This window comes from Anthonomus grandis, chromosome 22 (genome assembly GCF_022605725.1).
Source record: "Anthonomus grandis grandis chromosome 22, icAntGran1.3, whole genome shotgun sequence".
Lineage (NCBI taxonomy): Eukaryota > Metazoa > Arthropoda > Insecta > Coleoptera > Curculionidae > Anthonomus > Anthonomus grandis.
The window spans coordinates 9,030,517-9,047,104 of NC_065567.1; the positions used below are offsets into that span (position 1 = coordinate 9,030,517).

The window sequence follows — 16,588 nt, forward strand, 5'->3', positions numbered from 1 at the left end:
ACAAAACAAATGCCTCAGGATTTGTCCTCCTTGTTTCTCCTCCAATTTACATATATTGACGTGTTTCGCCCAATTTTCATACTTCATTCATTGGTAGAGGAATTATTAAATGCTGTTTGCTTTCAAATTGTCACCCTGTATATATATTTCATTTATGTAAACTTACCTGTTTTATTTATGATATCTTTCTATCTAAGAAAAAATAATTAGGTTACCCCCCTACTTCATGAAGATTAAATTACATTTCACTAAGATAAAATTCATAGGTGTTACAGTTAGGTATGTTTTTTTTTACGGTTGGTTTATACAAAAGTAACGTTAAAACTTAAAAATAAATTAATTCTAAAAGCAGGCTCAAACAGACCTGCTGTTGTATCGCGCCCTAGTAAGCTACCCCCTTAAAAGGCCACGTTGGTTCGTTCGCAAATAAGGTGATGGAAGGTTCGTCCTCGAACCAATTAATATCACAATGTTCATGTTACGACCGGACCTCCACGAGAATCGCCCAACCTTAACTAGTCTCGTCGGCATCGCCGTCGTCCGAGAAGAATTGTCTGTGACAACGAAGTTGTTAACTTCGTTCATAGCTAATATTTAAAAATTCATCCATTAACAAAATATGTTAATAGGGTTCTTTACATTTCTATACAATAAAATCATCAGCGATCAGTAACATAAAAGTCAGTAACATAAAAGTATTATTACGGATAATAAATTAGAGCAAATACACCACATCGTAATAATACAGACCTTCGAAACTACATAGTTTTCGAGCTTTTGATCAGATCAACCAACTTTCCGCCTCAACATATTCGAACTGGCTTAATATTGCGTCACACAATATTACGAAATCGCTTCTCTTATTAAAGCAAATTGGTTTATAAATTCATCAGTTCTCATTGATCAAGCTTCTGAACAATATGTTTGTCACGATTCGCAACATATCAGCCAAAGTTCATGCAGAAAAACCCCTAAAGTTTATAACCACTTAACCCGTCTCCCCCTCCTCTTTAAACCTTTATATACCCATAGAAATGTGACCCCTGGAAAATAACTGACATGCACGAACCAATAACAAAACATTTTATTCAGGATTACCTCTCTGTACTTAAAACAGAGGCTTTCAGTCTCCAAAACATGCGGAAAACTAGACTGAGCTTCGAGAAATGTTTTTAAACTTTTCTCGGCTTCCAAAATTAAATATCAATGATTCATCCTCACTAATATTTTGTAACTACCTCTCAAAACCAAGTACCGCGTACTAGTTTCTAATCTAGGCATCTGTTAGTGGTCAATTAACATTCAACAGGCTAAAACACAATATTTATTGCCATTGATATTAAACAACAAACTAAAAAGGAGAAACTAAACATTTTCTTATAATACCTTTACTATACTCATACTATATTGGCTGTGCTTCCTGATCATTTAAAACAATCCAGGGCTTTAAACTGTCAATAGGAATAATTGTTTTTGATTTTCTAGACTCACGAAGGTCCTGAACAACGTATCTATTCACTAAAGTTATGTCTAAGCAACTATCAAATTTAATTTCGCTACCATTTTTCCAAAATACTACATGTGGCTGCCCTAAAAAATTATTTCCAACCAGTATTTCCGCTGGGCACATTGCGTCAGCTACTACGTAAGACCGATAACGGCACTTACCAAATCGATAGACAGATTGGCCACGCTTACGTTAACAGACTCAAAAATTTTACCTGCGAAAGATTTTAAAAACCGAGGGGAACTTTTTACTATGTTCGATTTTACTTTATGTACAGTTGAGGTTCTTATTAAAGAACACTTACTACCAGTGTCTATTAAACCATTAACTACTCTATAATTAATTAGCATATCCTTAAAATAAAGATTCACATAATGCTTGCCTATGTGGCCAACTTTATAATGCTGTAATTGTCATGCACTGTTTTTATTTGCAGAATTTTTCTTTTTGCGGCACTCCCTTTCTAAATGTCCGACGTTTTTACAAAAGTTACATTTCGCGGAATCCCCACGAGGTTGTTGTCCTTGAAAACTGTTTCTATGGCAATTAAAACTACGATGTCCGTGTCCATTACAATTAAAACACTGAATTTTAAATTTGTCCCCCCTGAAATTTTCTTGATTTTACCTAGTTGAAATATTTAAATCGCAACTCCTAAGATATGTTAAAAGATCTTGCCATTTGTTTTATTTCCTTATTTTCGATTCCGTGAACAATTATATTAACTTTATCATTTTCCGGTATTTCCCAATTTAGACGTTGAATTTTCTTAAATTTTTTCTCAAAATATTCCATAAGGGATTTATTTTTGCTAGAAAAATGACTTGCCGCATCTTGAAATAAAAGTCCCGTGGCAGATGTGTCAATATCAAAAGTAAAACGAAGAGCGGCTTTTAATTGTTCCCAACTTTTATGCGCGAATTCACCCGCTAAATACCACTCGCGTGCCCGCCCTTCTAACTTCGATACGACAAATCGTGTTGTAGTTACATCGTCCCACCTCATAAAATATGCCCGTTCTTCAACAAACCGAATCCATTTGTTTATCGAAATATTGTTCTGCCCTGCGTTAAACACCGGTATTGTTTCCCAAGAAAATGATTTCATACTAACCTCATTCCGATGCTTTAACTCTGTTATTTCTTTTTTTAACCGTACCAACTCTTGTTCCGTTGTTAACGGCGGTGTACTTGACCTTTCACTTGTCTCAACTTCCGTTGATGTTGAGGGTCCAACTTGTAAAGCGGCAAAAGTGCTAACTTCCCTATTCGACATGGCCACAGGTCACAAATAACAAACTAGCACTATAATTAATTAATTCTATATATATACACAGGAAACAGGTACACGGAACAGTTACGAAATAAATCAGTTTTTTTTTTCGCAAAAAATGCAAGTCGCAAATCGTAAGTAACACGATACCGAAAATAAGCGCATAATCCCACTTCTGAGAAATGTTGTGGGCAAAATAAAACAGTGATTATTGAATTAACTGTTTTAATTAAAACTCAAAAATGGTTCGCACAATCTTAATACAATTACTTTCCGAGTCTCAACTTAAATCTAAACTCTCTTCAGTCCCAAACTACTATTATTCAGTGCCGGGGCCCTACATCTGTCAACTAAAAAGGGCACTTAAGTATTTATTTATGACTTTTCTGGACACACAGATATTTAGTTACATACTTATAAATAAGAAACTGCCTATTCACATATTCTAGATTAAACAAACTTAAATGCTATAAATGTCTTTTGGATATTATTTTTAAATCCATATTTATGAGGTGCCACAAAACAGTTATTTTCCGGACTACAAGAAAACCGTTTAATGAATTGAAATAAAGCTTAGAAAATTTCGACACTTAAAACTATACCGTACTCAACTCCGTTAAAGGTTAAAAAACTGACCGAATACAGTGGTTATCCCGGCGAACTCCTATTTTACTCTAATCTTAATTATTCCTGGCGACGGTGGACGATCAACCGTAACCCAAAGCTAAACAAAAAATATAAACATAACGCCGGTATAACAGGGCGACGATTGTATTATTGATAGGCACTAAAGACACAACAATATCAAATATCAAAAGAAAATAAACTTAATAGTTGATATATATAATGCTGCGTTGTCCCATATTTTAAGCAATAATACATACATAATTACGGGAATTCCTAACACCTGCAGTACTCCTTCTTTGGCTAAACAATAAGTTAAGCTGTCATAACACCCATTTCGTACTTCTAAAAGTTTCTAGTAAAATGGAATTGGAACATATTTGTAAATGGTCTCCTTAAGATAAAAGAAAAATGATTTAGCCGCAATTAGTGATTTGAAGGCAAATCTGCAGATCCGACCATATGATATCGCCACTTCCACTAATAAGACGTACGGTTACTAAAAACATTTGTTACATAACCGCAATATAAGCAGGACAGTCGTCTTGTTGAACACACACCGACCTCAGGTCTAAACTAATTAGGATTTGAATGGCAGGAAGAACTTGGTTTTGCAGCAATTAAATTTATTTTTGGGCGTTTTAACATACCATTAATGAAAAATTACCCTATCTATAATAAGTTCGTCTAAACATTCAATTTTTGAGAACGGAAATAAAACCCTTCTGTGCTCCTTTTTCCGAGACCATTATCGAACCATGAAAGGATTGTGTTTCCCCTGTGTTATAAAATGATTGATCTGAAAATAGAATATTTAGTAAAAAATCATTTAAATCAGATTTTTCCGTTATCGTTTTACAAAACTCCATTCTTCGCCACTGGTCTTTGAAAAATATCTTGTAACATGTCAATGTTACGTTAGAATAATTAAATATATATAACAATCTCAATATTCATTAAAAATCGATAGTACTCGCTCAGAGTATACATAAATGGCATTGGGTACTGGCTATTTAACAATGGTTTTAGGCAACCATCTACGCATAGTGTTTAAGGTCTTTATTTACTTCTATTGATAACTATCACGAACTTATAAATATACCCGGACTGCCAATTCAATGAAAAGTAAATGACCACTTCTAGGGGGCGCCATTTTCCGTGATTGTGTCCTTTCGATGTTGGTCACTCTGACAAATTTCAGTTGTGCCAATCGTAGGGAAACAAAACAATTAAAGTTTTTGAGACGTTATGTTTACAAATACAAAATAAAAAGTTACATTTTGTTAAGAATTTAAAGTAGTTGCATTAGATCTGTAATTTTTCTTGTACTTCTTTAAGAATTTCGTTAAAATGTATGAAAGAAAGTAGTCCTCACCTAAAATAAGACAAAGTTTCAATTAACTTGGAATAGATGCATGCACTTAAGAATATTAGTTTTATTATTCTAATAATCTTGAATCTTATAAATCTAGACTTAAACTTAAATCTTATAAATCCTAATACCATGACAATGATGATCTTCATTTAAATTTTTGCTTGTATTTACTCAACAAATTAAGTTAAGAACACTTATTTTCTTTCTATTCTTACTATTACAACTTTTACTTTCCTTCTATGCACAGTGTTTCCACATTAATAAGTAAAACCATCTATAAGTATTAAAATATAGATGACTTTATGAGGGTTTGTAATTAGCAACGGTTTATATAGTAAAAATAAACAACTCTGTTTATCTATCATAAACATTAAACAACACAGACAGACAATTTACAATGATTCAGTTTTGAGAAACAGTAAACCAAATACGTTTAAATAACGATGGTGATACATTATCAACGTATTAAATAAGGAGGAAGCTACATCGCCTGTTGCAGACGATATATTCAAGGCTCGTTTACAAATCGCCAAAAACTAGGCAATCCGCTATACACGTCAAAAGCACGAACTTATAAATATACCTGGACTGCTAATGCATATGGCCACGATACCCAAAAATGACCACTGCCTGCTGGCCGCCATTTTTATAGTGGTTGTGTCCTTTTGATGTTGGTCACTCTGAAAATTTTTAGTGTTGCCAACAAAAAATATATTAAATAACACGGTAATGAAGTTGACATTTGACGTGTGAGTATAGCGGATTGCCTAGTTTTTGACGATTTGTAAACGACGCTTGGGTATATCGTCTGGAACAGGCGATGTATCTTTCTCCATCTTTATTTAAAGGTATTTGGTTCAGTTTCTCAAAACCGAATTATTGTGAATTGTCCGTCTGTGTTGTTTATAATAGAATAATATATTGAGTTGTTGACAGAATAATATATTTTTACTATATAAACCTTTTATAATTACAAACCCTCATAAAATCATCTATATTTTGATTTTTATAGATGGTTGTACCTATTAATCTGGAAACACTGTACATGGAAGGAAAGTAAAACTCGTAATAGTAAAAATATAAAGAAAATAAGTGTTTTTAACTGAATTTGTTAAGTAAATACAAGCAAAAATTTAAATGAATATTATGATTTTCATGGTATTAGGATTTATAAGATTCAAGATTATCAGAATAATAAAACAAATATTTTAAAGTGCATGCATCTATTCCAAGTTGATTGAAACTTTGTCTCATTTTAGGTGAGGATTACTTTCTTTTATAAATTTTAACAAAATTCTTAAGTACTAGAAAAATCACATCTAACGCAACTATCTTAAATTCTTACCTATATGTAACTTTCTATTTTGTATTTTTGTAAACATAACCTCTCAAAAACTTTAATTGTTTTGTTTCCCTACTGTTGGCACAACTAAAATTTGTCAGAGTGACCAACATCGAAAGGACACAATCACGCAAAATGGCGGCCCCCTAGTAGTGGTCATTTACTTTTCATTGAATTGGCAGTCCAGGTATGATTATAAGTTCGTGATAGCAGGTATATTTATTAAGTTCGTGATAACTATGTATTTTGTTATTTAGATAAAATTTGATTTATCATTTATATTAATTTTGCATTATGTAGCACCTGTTTGTATTTGTACCCCATTGTACCCAATTGTATGACTTACAATAATGTAATTTTGTAGATATTTCGTTCTCCTCATTTACAGGAATTTACTTGGAATCCTATGCCATTGATTGTTATATTGTAATTTTTGTTAACAATATAGACCCGTTTGTTTTTGTTGCGTTCTCGTAGATCGCAACAAAATACTAATTAATTTCGCCCTGAAAACGTTTATAAAGGGCAGACATTTGCCCAAAAGTATAACTTCCCTTTGACTTTCACATATCTCCCGAGACCGCTAATATATATTTTGACGACCAGTCCATTCAATTATGTCAATGTGTGTTTGTATGAACTTTGGTTTTTGTTTGTTTATACGATACGTTCTCGATTCTTTTTATTTGTCAGCTGTCCACCGCTATAACTTTTCTCGGGTTACTGGCGGTTAAACCGGTGACGTCTCTTGGTAAATACCACAGAACACAAATATAGAGAAATGCGTTTTGTCTAATGAACACAGAAATTCTGTTGACAGCTTTATTGACGTTGGTGACAAAGACGGGGGCAACCATCTTGGGTGGCGTAAAATTTAAGTCTGATCTATTGCGCGATATTTAAATTTAAAGTAATTTGCAGAATTACAGAAGTTGATTCGTTAACTGACAATTGATGAGAGATATAAATAAATAGAATTTTATTTTATTTTAAAATTAACAATACGCTTATTAGTTTAAAAATACCCACATTTAATCAAAATTGTTAATTTTAATTGTTGGGGAAAAAAATAAATATTGCATCTCAGACATCCCTCATCACTTTATTCAAGAATTAACACATCAACTAAAATATTATTTAATTTAAATTTAGTTCTCAAGATACTACTTATTTAGGTCATTTCAAATATTTAGATATAGACACTTATAAAGAATTATGAATTAGCATTAGGTATGGGAGCAAATTTTAAATAAAAACAACAAAACTAAATTGTCTTTAATATTTTATTTTAAAATCAATTATAAGTAGTTACAATATATTAGTTATATAATTAAATACTGTAAAGGGTAATATTAATAAGACCTTTTATGTAAAAATGGAATTGTTGCGGGTATATAAATAGGTGTTGTGTTTCTAATCCATGTGAATATAATTCCTACTCCAGCATCCCACCTAAGTTGCACAGGATTATCAGGGTTGTTAAAATCAGAACCAGGAAAATGTTTGGAGGAAACTCGATAATTGGTGACATTTTTAGTCGGACTACATGACAGATCTTGCTCCAAGATTTTTGTAAGGATGGATTCGATGGAAGTTTAAAAAATCAATAATTTCTGTGACTGTCTGGGCAATTCTTAATATACAAACTATAATTTAGTTTGTATATTTTAATTATAGTGCATAAAGTTTGTTTGTATATTAGGAATATCTTACGCACAAAATACTGGACAGTTTCCCAGTGGAGGTCCAGGAATTAAAGCTGAATTGTAAAAAAAAACTTCAATTGAGAACAGTGACATAGATATGTCGAAAATAGGACTAAATCTATAATTATTCCCTAGAAAATTATAATACATCCAAGATGCACCTCAACATTTTTAGAAAACATTTAGATATGTAATAATTTAAATTTACCTGTCTCCTGCTATATGTAGTTCGAGATTTATTAGATGATTATGTACTCGAGAAGACATGATAGTCCGAATTCAAAATGCGAAAAACAGTATACCAAGAGCGGAAATTGAGTCAGCTGTCAACTCCACCCAGAAGAGATTAAACCAGTGCATTCAAAATAACGAACAACATTTTGAACATTTACGATAAAACTATTAATTTATTTTTTACGTTTATTTTTAAGTTCTGTGTTCTTGTTTTTAGTGTTATTGCACCTGCTGTTGTTGGACAGTTTTATTAAGACGATTTTTTCTGAAATTTTTTTTTTAAATGATTGAATTTGATTGAAATTTTTTTTTGAAAAAAAGTCAGGAGGTTCTTTTTCTTAGTAACCTATAAGAGATTACAAAACTGATTTTTATTTTGATAAAAAACAGTGGCGTGCCATTTTTTAATGTAATAAAATTATATTTTGATCAATATCAACGGTTTAAAAAAAGGTAGACAATAAACTATTGTCACTAAATTATAGAGAAATGTATTCTCTTTTGAAATATATAAAAATTAATATTCCATTACATTTATTTTTTTTTGAAAAAAACTCAAAAATGTGCTACCATTTGAGTTATCGCCATCTAGCGGCGACAGCAAAAGTCAAAAATTCAAAACCAAATAAGCATTTTGTAGTGCAAATTATGCTCTTTTATATGAGCCTAAGTCTGCTAAAATCGGTCAAAAGAAACGGGAGAAATCTTGGTTTATCTAAAAAAACAATTGAACTTGCCCCACCGCTTTATTTTGATAGATAGAATAAAACGTTTTAAATAAAAAATGTAGGGAAATGGTCAGTAAATATGATAATGATATTACCGATATACTTTCATTAGACAAAATTCTATAAAAATCCCATTTTTCTACTTGGTGTTGGCTGTTACGCCCTCTAGCGGACGTTTGACAAACTCGAAAATAATTTCCAGCAATTTCTCTTGGCGACTTTTATCATGATTTTTTTTTCTCAAATCTATACGACCAATATCTTATGAGATGTGGCCGCTCGCTACCCTTAACTGATCACCCGGTACATGGAGGGAAAGTAAAACTCGTAATAGTAAAAATAGAAAGAAAATAAAAGTGTTTTTAACTGAATTTGTTAAGTAAATACAAGCAAAAATTTAAATGAAGATCATCATTTTCATGGTATTAGGATTTATAAGATTCAACTTTAAGTATAGAATTATAAGGAACAAGATTATCAAAATAATAAAACAAATATTTTAAAGTGCATGCATCTATTCCAAGTTAATTGAAACTTTGTCTCATTTTAGGTGAGGATTATTTTCTTTGATAAATTTAGACGAAATTCTTAAAGTACAAGAAATATCAGAGATCTAACGCAACTATCTTAAATTCTTACCTGTATGTAATTTTCTATTTTGTATTTTTGTAAACATAACCTCTCAAAAACTTTAATTGTTTTGTTTCCCTACAATTGGCACAACTAAAATTTGTCCTGTGAATTGAGCGACCAACATCGAAAGGACACAACCACGGAAATTGGCGGCCCCCTAGTCACAGAACACAAATATAGCCCCTAGTAGTTGTCATTTACTTTTCATTGAATTGGCAGTCCAGGTACATTTATTAAGTTCGTGCACGCATAATAGATCAGGCTTCAATTTCCCGCCACACGCCACCCAAGATGGTTGCTCCCGACTTTGTCAATAAAGCTGTCAACAGAATTTCTGTCTGTTTATTAGGCAACACGCATTTCTCTATATTTGTGTTCTGTGCCCGCCGCATTCAACCTTCATACCGGTGGTAAATACCAAATGTCGCTGGTATGAAGCGGTATTTACTTTTGGTTTAACACAGAATATACATAACAGAACACAAATATATAGACATACATGTAAACAATTAACCGATCGACCGCAATATTAAAACATCCCATCTAAGCGATATTCTTAACCGTGACGTCATATGACATTTTTGACAGTAACTGTTGGTTTTTACCATTAACGCTTGGAAAGGATTTGAAGTATTAACCTATCCACTACCACCTCCCAATATACCTTCTGTCAATAGTGTCAGAAACTGTATACAATATACAAAACACGGACCACTACCAAAGGCGTAGATATAATAGTTGCATCACAGGTTTAATTGCTATAGTTAAAAAAAACTAGTTAAGCTTTGATTAATTTGAATAAGACTCTGAAGGATTTTTTCTTAGAAAGGAGTAACTGTTAATTTAAATAAGCTTGTTAAGAACTAATTTTCATGTTCGAAAAGTTTAATTGTTGCCGGAAATTTAAAAAATTCTTAGTGTACGCCACTGTATTGAGTAGAATGATCACTGATGGCCGGTCTAAGCATTGCGACCCAAGTGCGAAAATTACAAATAATCGAATTCTCTATTTTTTTTGCGAAAAACTGAGACAACTGCCCTAACTTTGGATTATGAGAAAAGAAATTTTGTGTGTATGTGAAAAACAATCTTAAGTTTTATCATGTGATTACAGTGAAATAAGTGCGGGCCCGGGCTTTGCTAGATTAAATTATGGCGTCTAACGAGGATACTAGTGGAGATGATGATAGTAGCGTTTTCTTCAATAAACAAAAGGGACATTCGGGATCTAATGAAACATGCGTTACCTGTGACTTGCTAAAGTCTAAATGTGTTTGTGGTGTGGAAAAAAGAGCTTTCCACATTGAGGACTTACTTCATTTGCATTCCAATGTCAACAGTAAGTAATTTGCCTCTTATTTGTAAACATCACCCTACAAATAAACAACAGTGGGGGTTGTCACCAAAAATATGTGTTAGGCAACTGAAACACATTTTATTTATTATTTTAAACACTACCTTACAGGTACAAACCCTTTTATATTGCAATATGAAATAAAAACAAAATTACAATATATGCCAATGAGAATCCAGTCATGATGACAGATTAGCAACAAACAATTTCTATTAGCAATAAGTAACTATATACTAAATAACCCATTTCTTATATCTTGTTTCTTAAACTAGCCAAGGATTCAGGAAATAGATCCACATTCCCTGATATAGGATAATATTTATGACACATTGCATGTAAAGGTAAAAACTTCAAAACATTTGTATTGGAAGTTTGGCACCTTTTCAGAAAAAAAAAAAAAAAATAATAATAATAAATCATTTATTTGCCACTGTTTACTAGAACTATCTCACTATTGATAAAAATAGCAAAAAGGAGGTTAAAAACCAATTTTTATTCTGGAAACAATGATACTCTAATTGCTACTTTTTGTTTTATATTCATAGAAAATCAAATTTTTTTAAATCCTAACATAGGGTGCCATGAATGCTTTGAAAGTTTTTCATCAAGTAATCTTGGAAAAATAGTTTTCGTTGCATTTTATGACTTGAATCTGTTACACTCCTATTTAAAATGTCCAAACTATTAATTTTTGCATTCATTTTATTTTCTTATATTTTATTTTATAGCACATTATTGGGAACAACCACTTTTGAAATGCGGTATCTTTTTCCCAACAATTTAATATGATTATTTTTTAAATCGGTTTATAAATTAGGCCCTAAGAAGAAAAAAACTAAGCCACATAAAAAAAGGCTTTTAATTAATGACAATAGCATAGAAGGCTTTGAGTTCTTGAATAGGCTGCATTTTGACTTTTTGAGTTCTTCAATTATTTTTCATATGATTTTGATATAATATTGATATAATACATGACATCTTGTTAAGTGTAATCATTATTTGTTATTTAAATAAATTCGCTAATATTTGAAATGTTTACCAATGAAGAAAAAGTTGATATGCCTGACTGGGATGCTATTTGGATTTCCTATGGCAGTTTGACTGGGATACATTGTTAAAGAATTTAGCTTTGATATGTTAAATGTAGTCTATGAAATTATGTTTTTATGTATGAACTGCTTTATTCCTTTAAAGAAATATTCCGCTACAAAATTTCCATATTGGCGTTTATCAGAGTTGAAAGGGTTAATAGTTGCAAAGAAGAGGGCATACAAGAGATTTTTGAACTCACAATTACATGCCGATTATCATGCTTTTTCTGTTCTACACTGCCGTCCTTGTTAAAAATACCGTATCTCCAAAAAAGTTACTTTGGAGAAAATGACATTTGAAATTGTAGGCTTTTAATTCGAGTTATTTTGTAGTTTTAAAAGCTTTATAGGAATTATGTTGTACGTAACTATAAGTATTTTTAGTTATTCTATTCAAAATGATCAAAATTTTGTGTATGGAATATGTATATGCCTCTTTTTGATTGATTTAGTTTGGAAACTTGAAAATTGTTGTGTGCTAATGTTTGCTGATGATGTGAAGCTATTTAGGCTTATCACATCCCTTTCTGATGCTGTGCTCCTGCAAAAAGACCTCAATTTGTTCTTTGATTGTTGCCACTTGAATAGAATGTCCATTAATATCAATAAGTGCCATAAGATTACTTTTTCTAAGCAAAGAAACCCTATTGCTTTTCTTTATAAAATAAATAATGTAGCAATTGGTGTCAAAACAGAGGTTTCTGACTTATTATATATATATTGACTATTTATTGACTCCAGGTTGTCTTTTAAAAGTCACATCAATCAGGTGACTGGTAGGGCAATGAAAATGCTGGGTTTTATCCAAAGGTCTACAACTGATTTGTCTTTGTTTACTTTTAGATTACTTTATTGCTCTCTTGTTAGGCCCATCTTGGAGTATGGCTCAATTGTGTGGTCCCCATCATATAACTGCTACATTGAGCAGATTGAAAAAACTCAAAATAAATTTTTAAGGGTGGCGGCTTTTAGATGTGGTAACAGGAGACAGGAGTATTACTATCAGTGGGTCAGGGATAACCTGAACTTACCCACATTAGAGTCACGAAGAACATTACTCGACTTATGTTTTATGCATAAGGTTTTAAATGCTACTATAGATTGTCCCGAGTTATTGTCTCTTTCTAAACTTAGGGTGCCTTCCAGATTGAATAGACAATCAGAAATATTTTCAGTCCTATTCCACCATACCAATTATGGCATTAAAGAGCCAATTACACGAATGGCTCGAAGTGCTAATGGTCTCTCAGGACAGATAAACTTTTTTGACTCTAGGATAACATCTTTTAAGGGGCAGTTAAAGAATATTATTTCATAGGGGCTTTAATTAACACTTTTCACTGATTTATAGATAGTTTTGTATCTGAATATATATGTTAGTATGGGTATGCTATGTAACACTTTTGTAAATGGATTCCGTTAATAAATAAATAAATAATATGTGAATATGAGTAAGATATGTGAATTTATTCTTGTGTAAAATATTTTTATACTAGGCAAAAAAACCGTATGTTGACATACGATTCGAGTCAGCATATTAAAAATGTAGTCTACTAGCTATAAAGACTGTATAGCGTAAATTTAGTATCTATTATTTTAAAAAACAAAAAAAATAATAAACTGGGATCTATTACAAAATATAATAAAATAAAAGACAGTTTATGTAATTTTAAAGTTTTAATGTTTAAATGTAGAAACAAAGTAGAAGTTAAACAAATGACTTGTTGTTATATGAAATTATGTAGAAAAAAAATATGTGTTTCCTTCTCAGTTACTTTCTGTTAAGTTGGATGGAGTATATCCAGTAAGAGGTGTGGAACAGGAGTACCTGCTGAATAGATTCAACTATTTGTCACTAAAGCAAAATACTATTCTCTCTAGTCAGATATTTTTATATAAACTTTGCAATAATAAAATTGATTGTTCTGAGCTCTTAGAGAGGCTACCTCTATTTGTTCCTCCTGCCAATACAAGGAGGCACCATATATTTTATCCCTCTCTTAACTTAACAAATCTGTCCAGCAAGGCTCCACTGTGCCATGCTTGTACATGGTATAATCAGATGAATGCTATAGATGTCGACATCTTTAGCAGCACTGAATATGTGTTTAAAAAAAGGATGTGTTCCTCTCTTAATTTGAATGATACCTGATTATTTTTCTGTGATTGTTATCATTTGGTTAGTGTGTCTTATATTCTTACAATTATGCTATTGTTTTAAATTTTAAATTTTGTTATCACTGGGATTATATTGGATCTTATATTATTTTTTTTGTACTACTTATTTAAGGTGCTTATAACTTGTACTGTTTTAATTTTAATTATTTCGATTGTCTTGTAATTGGGAATTTTCCTGTTGGACAATAAACTATTTGAATTTGAAATTTATATTATTCTTATTATCTTCAATATTGTTAATTAGATCAACAGCATTGCTTTGCAAGCAAAAATGCAATTTTTGACTTGGAATAATACGGGATAAGTTGCTTAGAATCTTCTTTTTTCTCTCAGACGAAATGCCTCGATTTGCCGTGTAACTTTTGGGGTCCTGGGCTTGAGCCAAAAAATTCTTTTTTGAGGATAAATGGAGTTCTTTGAAGAAGAAATCCGTTTCTTTAAAGCACTTTTTGTAAAATAATTAAGTGGATCCTCTCCTCACTTCTATCAAAACAATATCTTTTAGGAGTGGACAATCTTTATTAACTTTATTGAGCTGATAGTAGTGAAATTTGGCCAGTGTTTAAAATCAGTATAGGTTAACTCTTTGACATTTATGGAATTATTCTTTGTGCAATTTTGGACAACATTTGAAAAATCCTGAAAGTCATAGACCTTGGGATTATAACATAAAAAATAAATTAAAATAAATCAATATTTACCTTGTTTTTTCTTTGATTGGGCTATATCCAAAATTTGACACATATCATTCATATCCAATAAATTTACATTTTCCTCTACAAAACTGTCCGTAATTAAGGGATGTAAGTTTTCATCCAAAATAATCATGTTTTCTGTTATTATCAAACTGTCATTTAAACTAGTTGAGTCGTTTAAACTATTTCTAGATTCTTGTCCTAATGGTCGATTATTTTCCAAGATTTGCAGTACCATCCTTTCTGCCCTTGATCTGTTTGCTGTTTGATTGAATCAATACGGTCTTAATGTCAAGTAATATTGACATATTTTGAAGAGTTATGGTGTTTATGTTTAGGAAATGTCTAATTACGGTCTTTTTAGCAAGTAACGCTTATCCTAAATATAAAAACGTGCAAAATTACTATTTTCAAAATTTTTTTTCTGTACTAAAATTCAAAAATACAAAAATCTCAATTTTGACAAAACTGAGATACAGTTTTTTTCACTATGACGGCAGTACAGTCAAGATGTAAAATTTAAAAAAAACACTGTTCTATGTTGTTGAATGAATGTTGGTCAATTATAAATGACTTCAGGCATTCTCACAAGAAAGTTTCAGAACCAGAAGTAAGACCAAATAGTTTAAATGATTATTACTGTAATATTCCTCATTTGTTGCTCAAGGATGTGAATACTAATATTGATCCTTTGCATTATATTCAACAAGTGTCAGTTCAAAATTCTTTTTTCTTTTATCCTGTTAGCCTTACTGATGTTAAAGATGCAATTAAAAGCTTAAAAAACCATTAATCAGCTGGAGCTGATGGAATATCATCAAAATTACTACTCCTTTTGCCTGACTCAGCATTGAATGCCTTAGCTTCTACCATAAACAATTCCTTTCATAATGGCATCTTTCTAGCATGTTTGAAAGAGGCAGTGGTTATCCCTCTTTATAAGGGTGGAGATTTGAATGAGCCTTGTAATTTCCGTCCAATTTCTATATTATCTACCCTCTCCAAGATAGTTGAAAAACTTGCATAAATCAGAATTTTGTCTTTTTTGCAACAAAATTGCATTTTATCTGCAAATCAGTTTGGATTTCAAATGGGAAAAGGAACTCATGACGCTGTTTTCGGCTTTTTGGAGAGTGTCTATGTGTCCTTAAATTCTGGAGAGTCCGCGGCGGCAGTGTTTTGCGATTTATCCAAGGCATTTGATTGTGTAGATCATGGAATACTGCTGTCTAAGCTCAATAATTATGGCTTTAGAGGTGTGGCATTGCAATGGCTGGAATCCTATCTGTCTAATCGTACCCAAAGAGTTACAGTATCTGGATGTTTATCCGATTCCAGATCCCTTAAAACTGGAGTACCTCAGGGTTCAGTGTTAGGACCACTATTATTTTTGCTCTATGTAAATGATTTGGGTTCATTAAAACTGCAGGGCAAAGTGGTTCAGTTTGCTGATGATACCACCATTTTATGGAATCATAGAGATTCTGATAATGTTAGAGCCCAGGTTTTTAAGGATCTTAAGATTTTATCGGAGTGGTGTGCTGCAAACAGGCTTGTATTTAATGTGGGCAAAACCTTTATTATGGGATTTAAATGTGACATTCAGGGCCTTATGTTTAGTGAAAACTCCCCCTTGCAATACAAAGAAAGCTGTAAGTTCCTTGGTATTACAATTGATGGTCGCCTTCAACAAATTAACAATTTTTCCTTACCAATCCCTACAACTTCCCTCACCAAGAACTCACTTATATACCTTAGCAAAAAATTTACAATCATGTTCCTCTATGTATCAGACAAATTTTAGAAGTTAAGAACTTCAAAAAGAAATTAAAATCACTTTTATTATCCA

The 16,588-nt window shown here is 31.8% G+C and overlaps 1 protein-coding gene across 1 annotated transcript in view; it reads left to right on the forward strand.

Moving 5' to 3' along the window:
* The first annotated feature begins 10,195 nt into the window (after positions 1 to 10,195).
* The window catches only part of LOC126748998 (uncharacterized), a 32,117-nt gene continuing 25,724 nt past the window's right edge, over positions 10,196 to 16,588 (forward strand). The window contains exon 1 of the mRNA XM_050458590.1: positions 10,196 to 10,760. Within this exon, the coding sequence (XP_050314547.1) occupies positions 10,574 to 10,760 (187 nt within the window). The 5' untranslated portion in view covers positions 10,196 to 10,573. The remainder of the gene's footprint in view (positions 10,761 to 16,588) is intronic.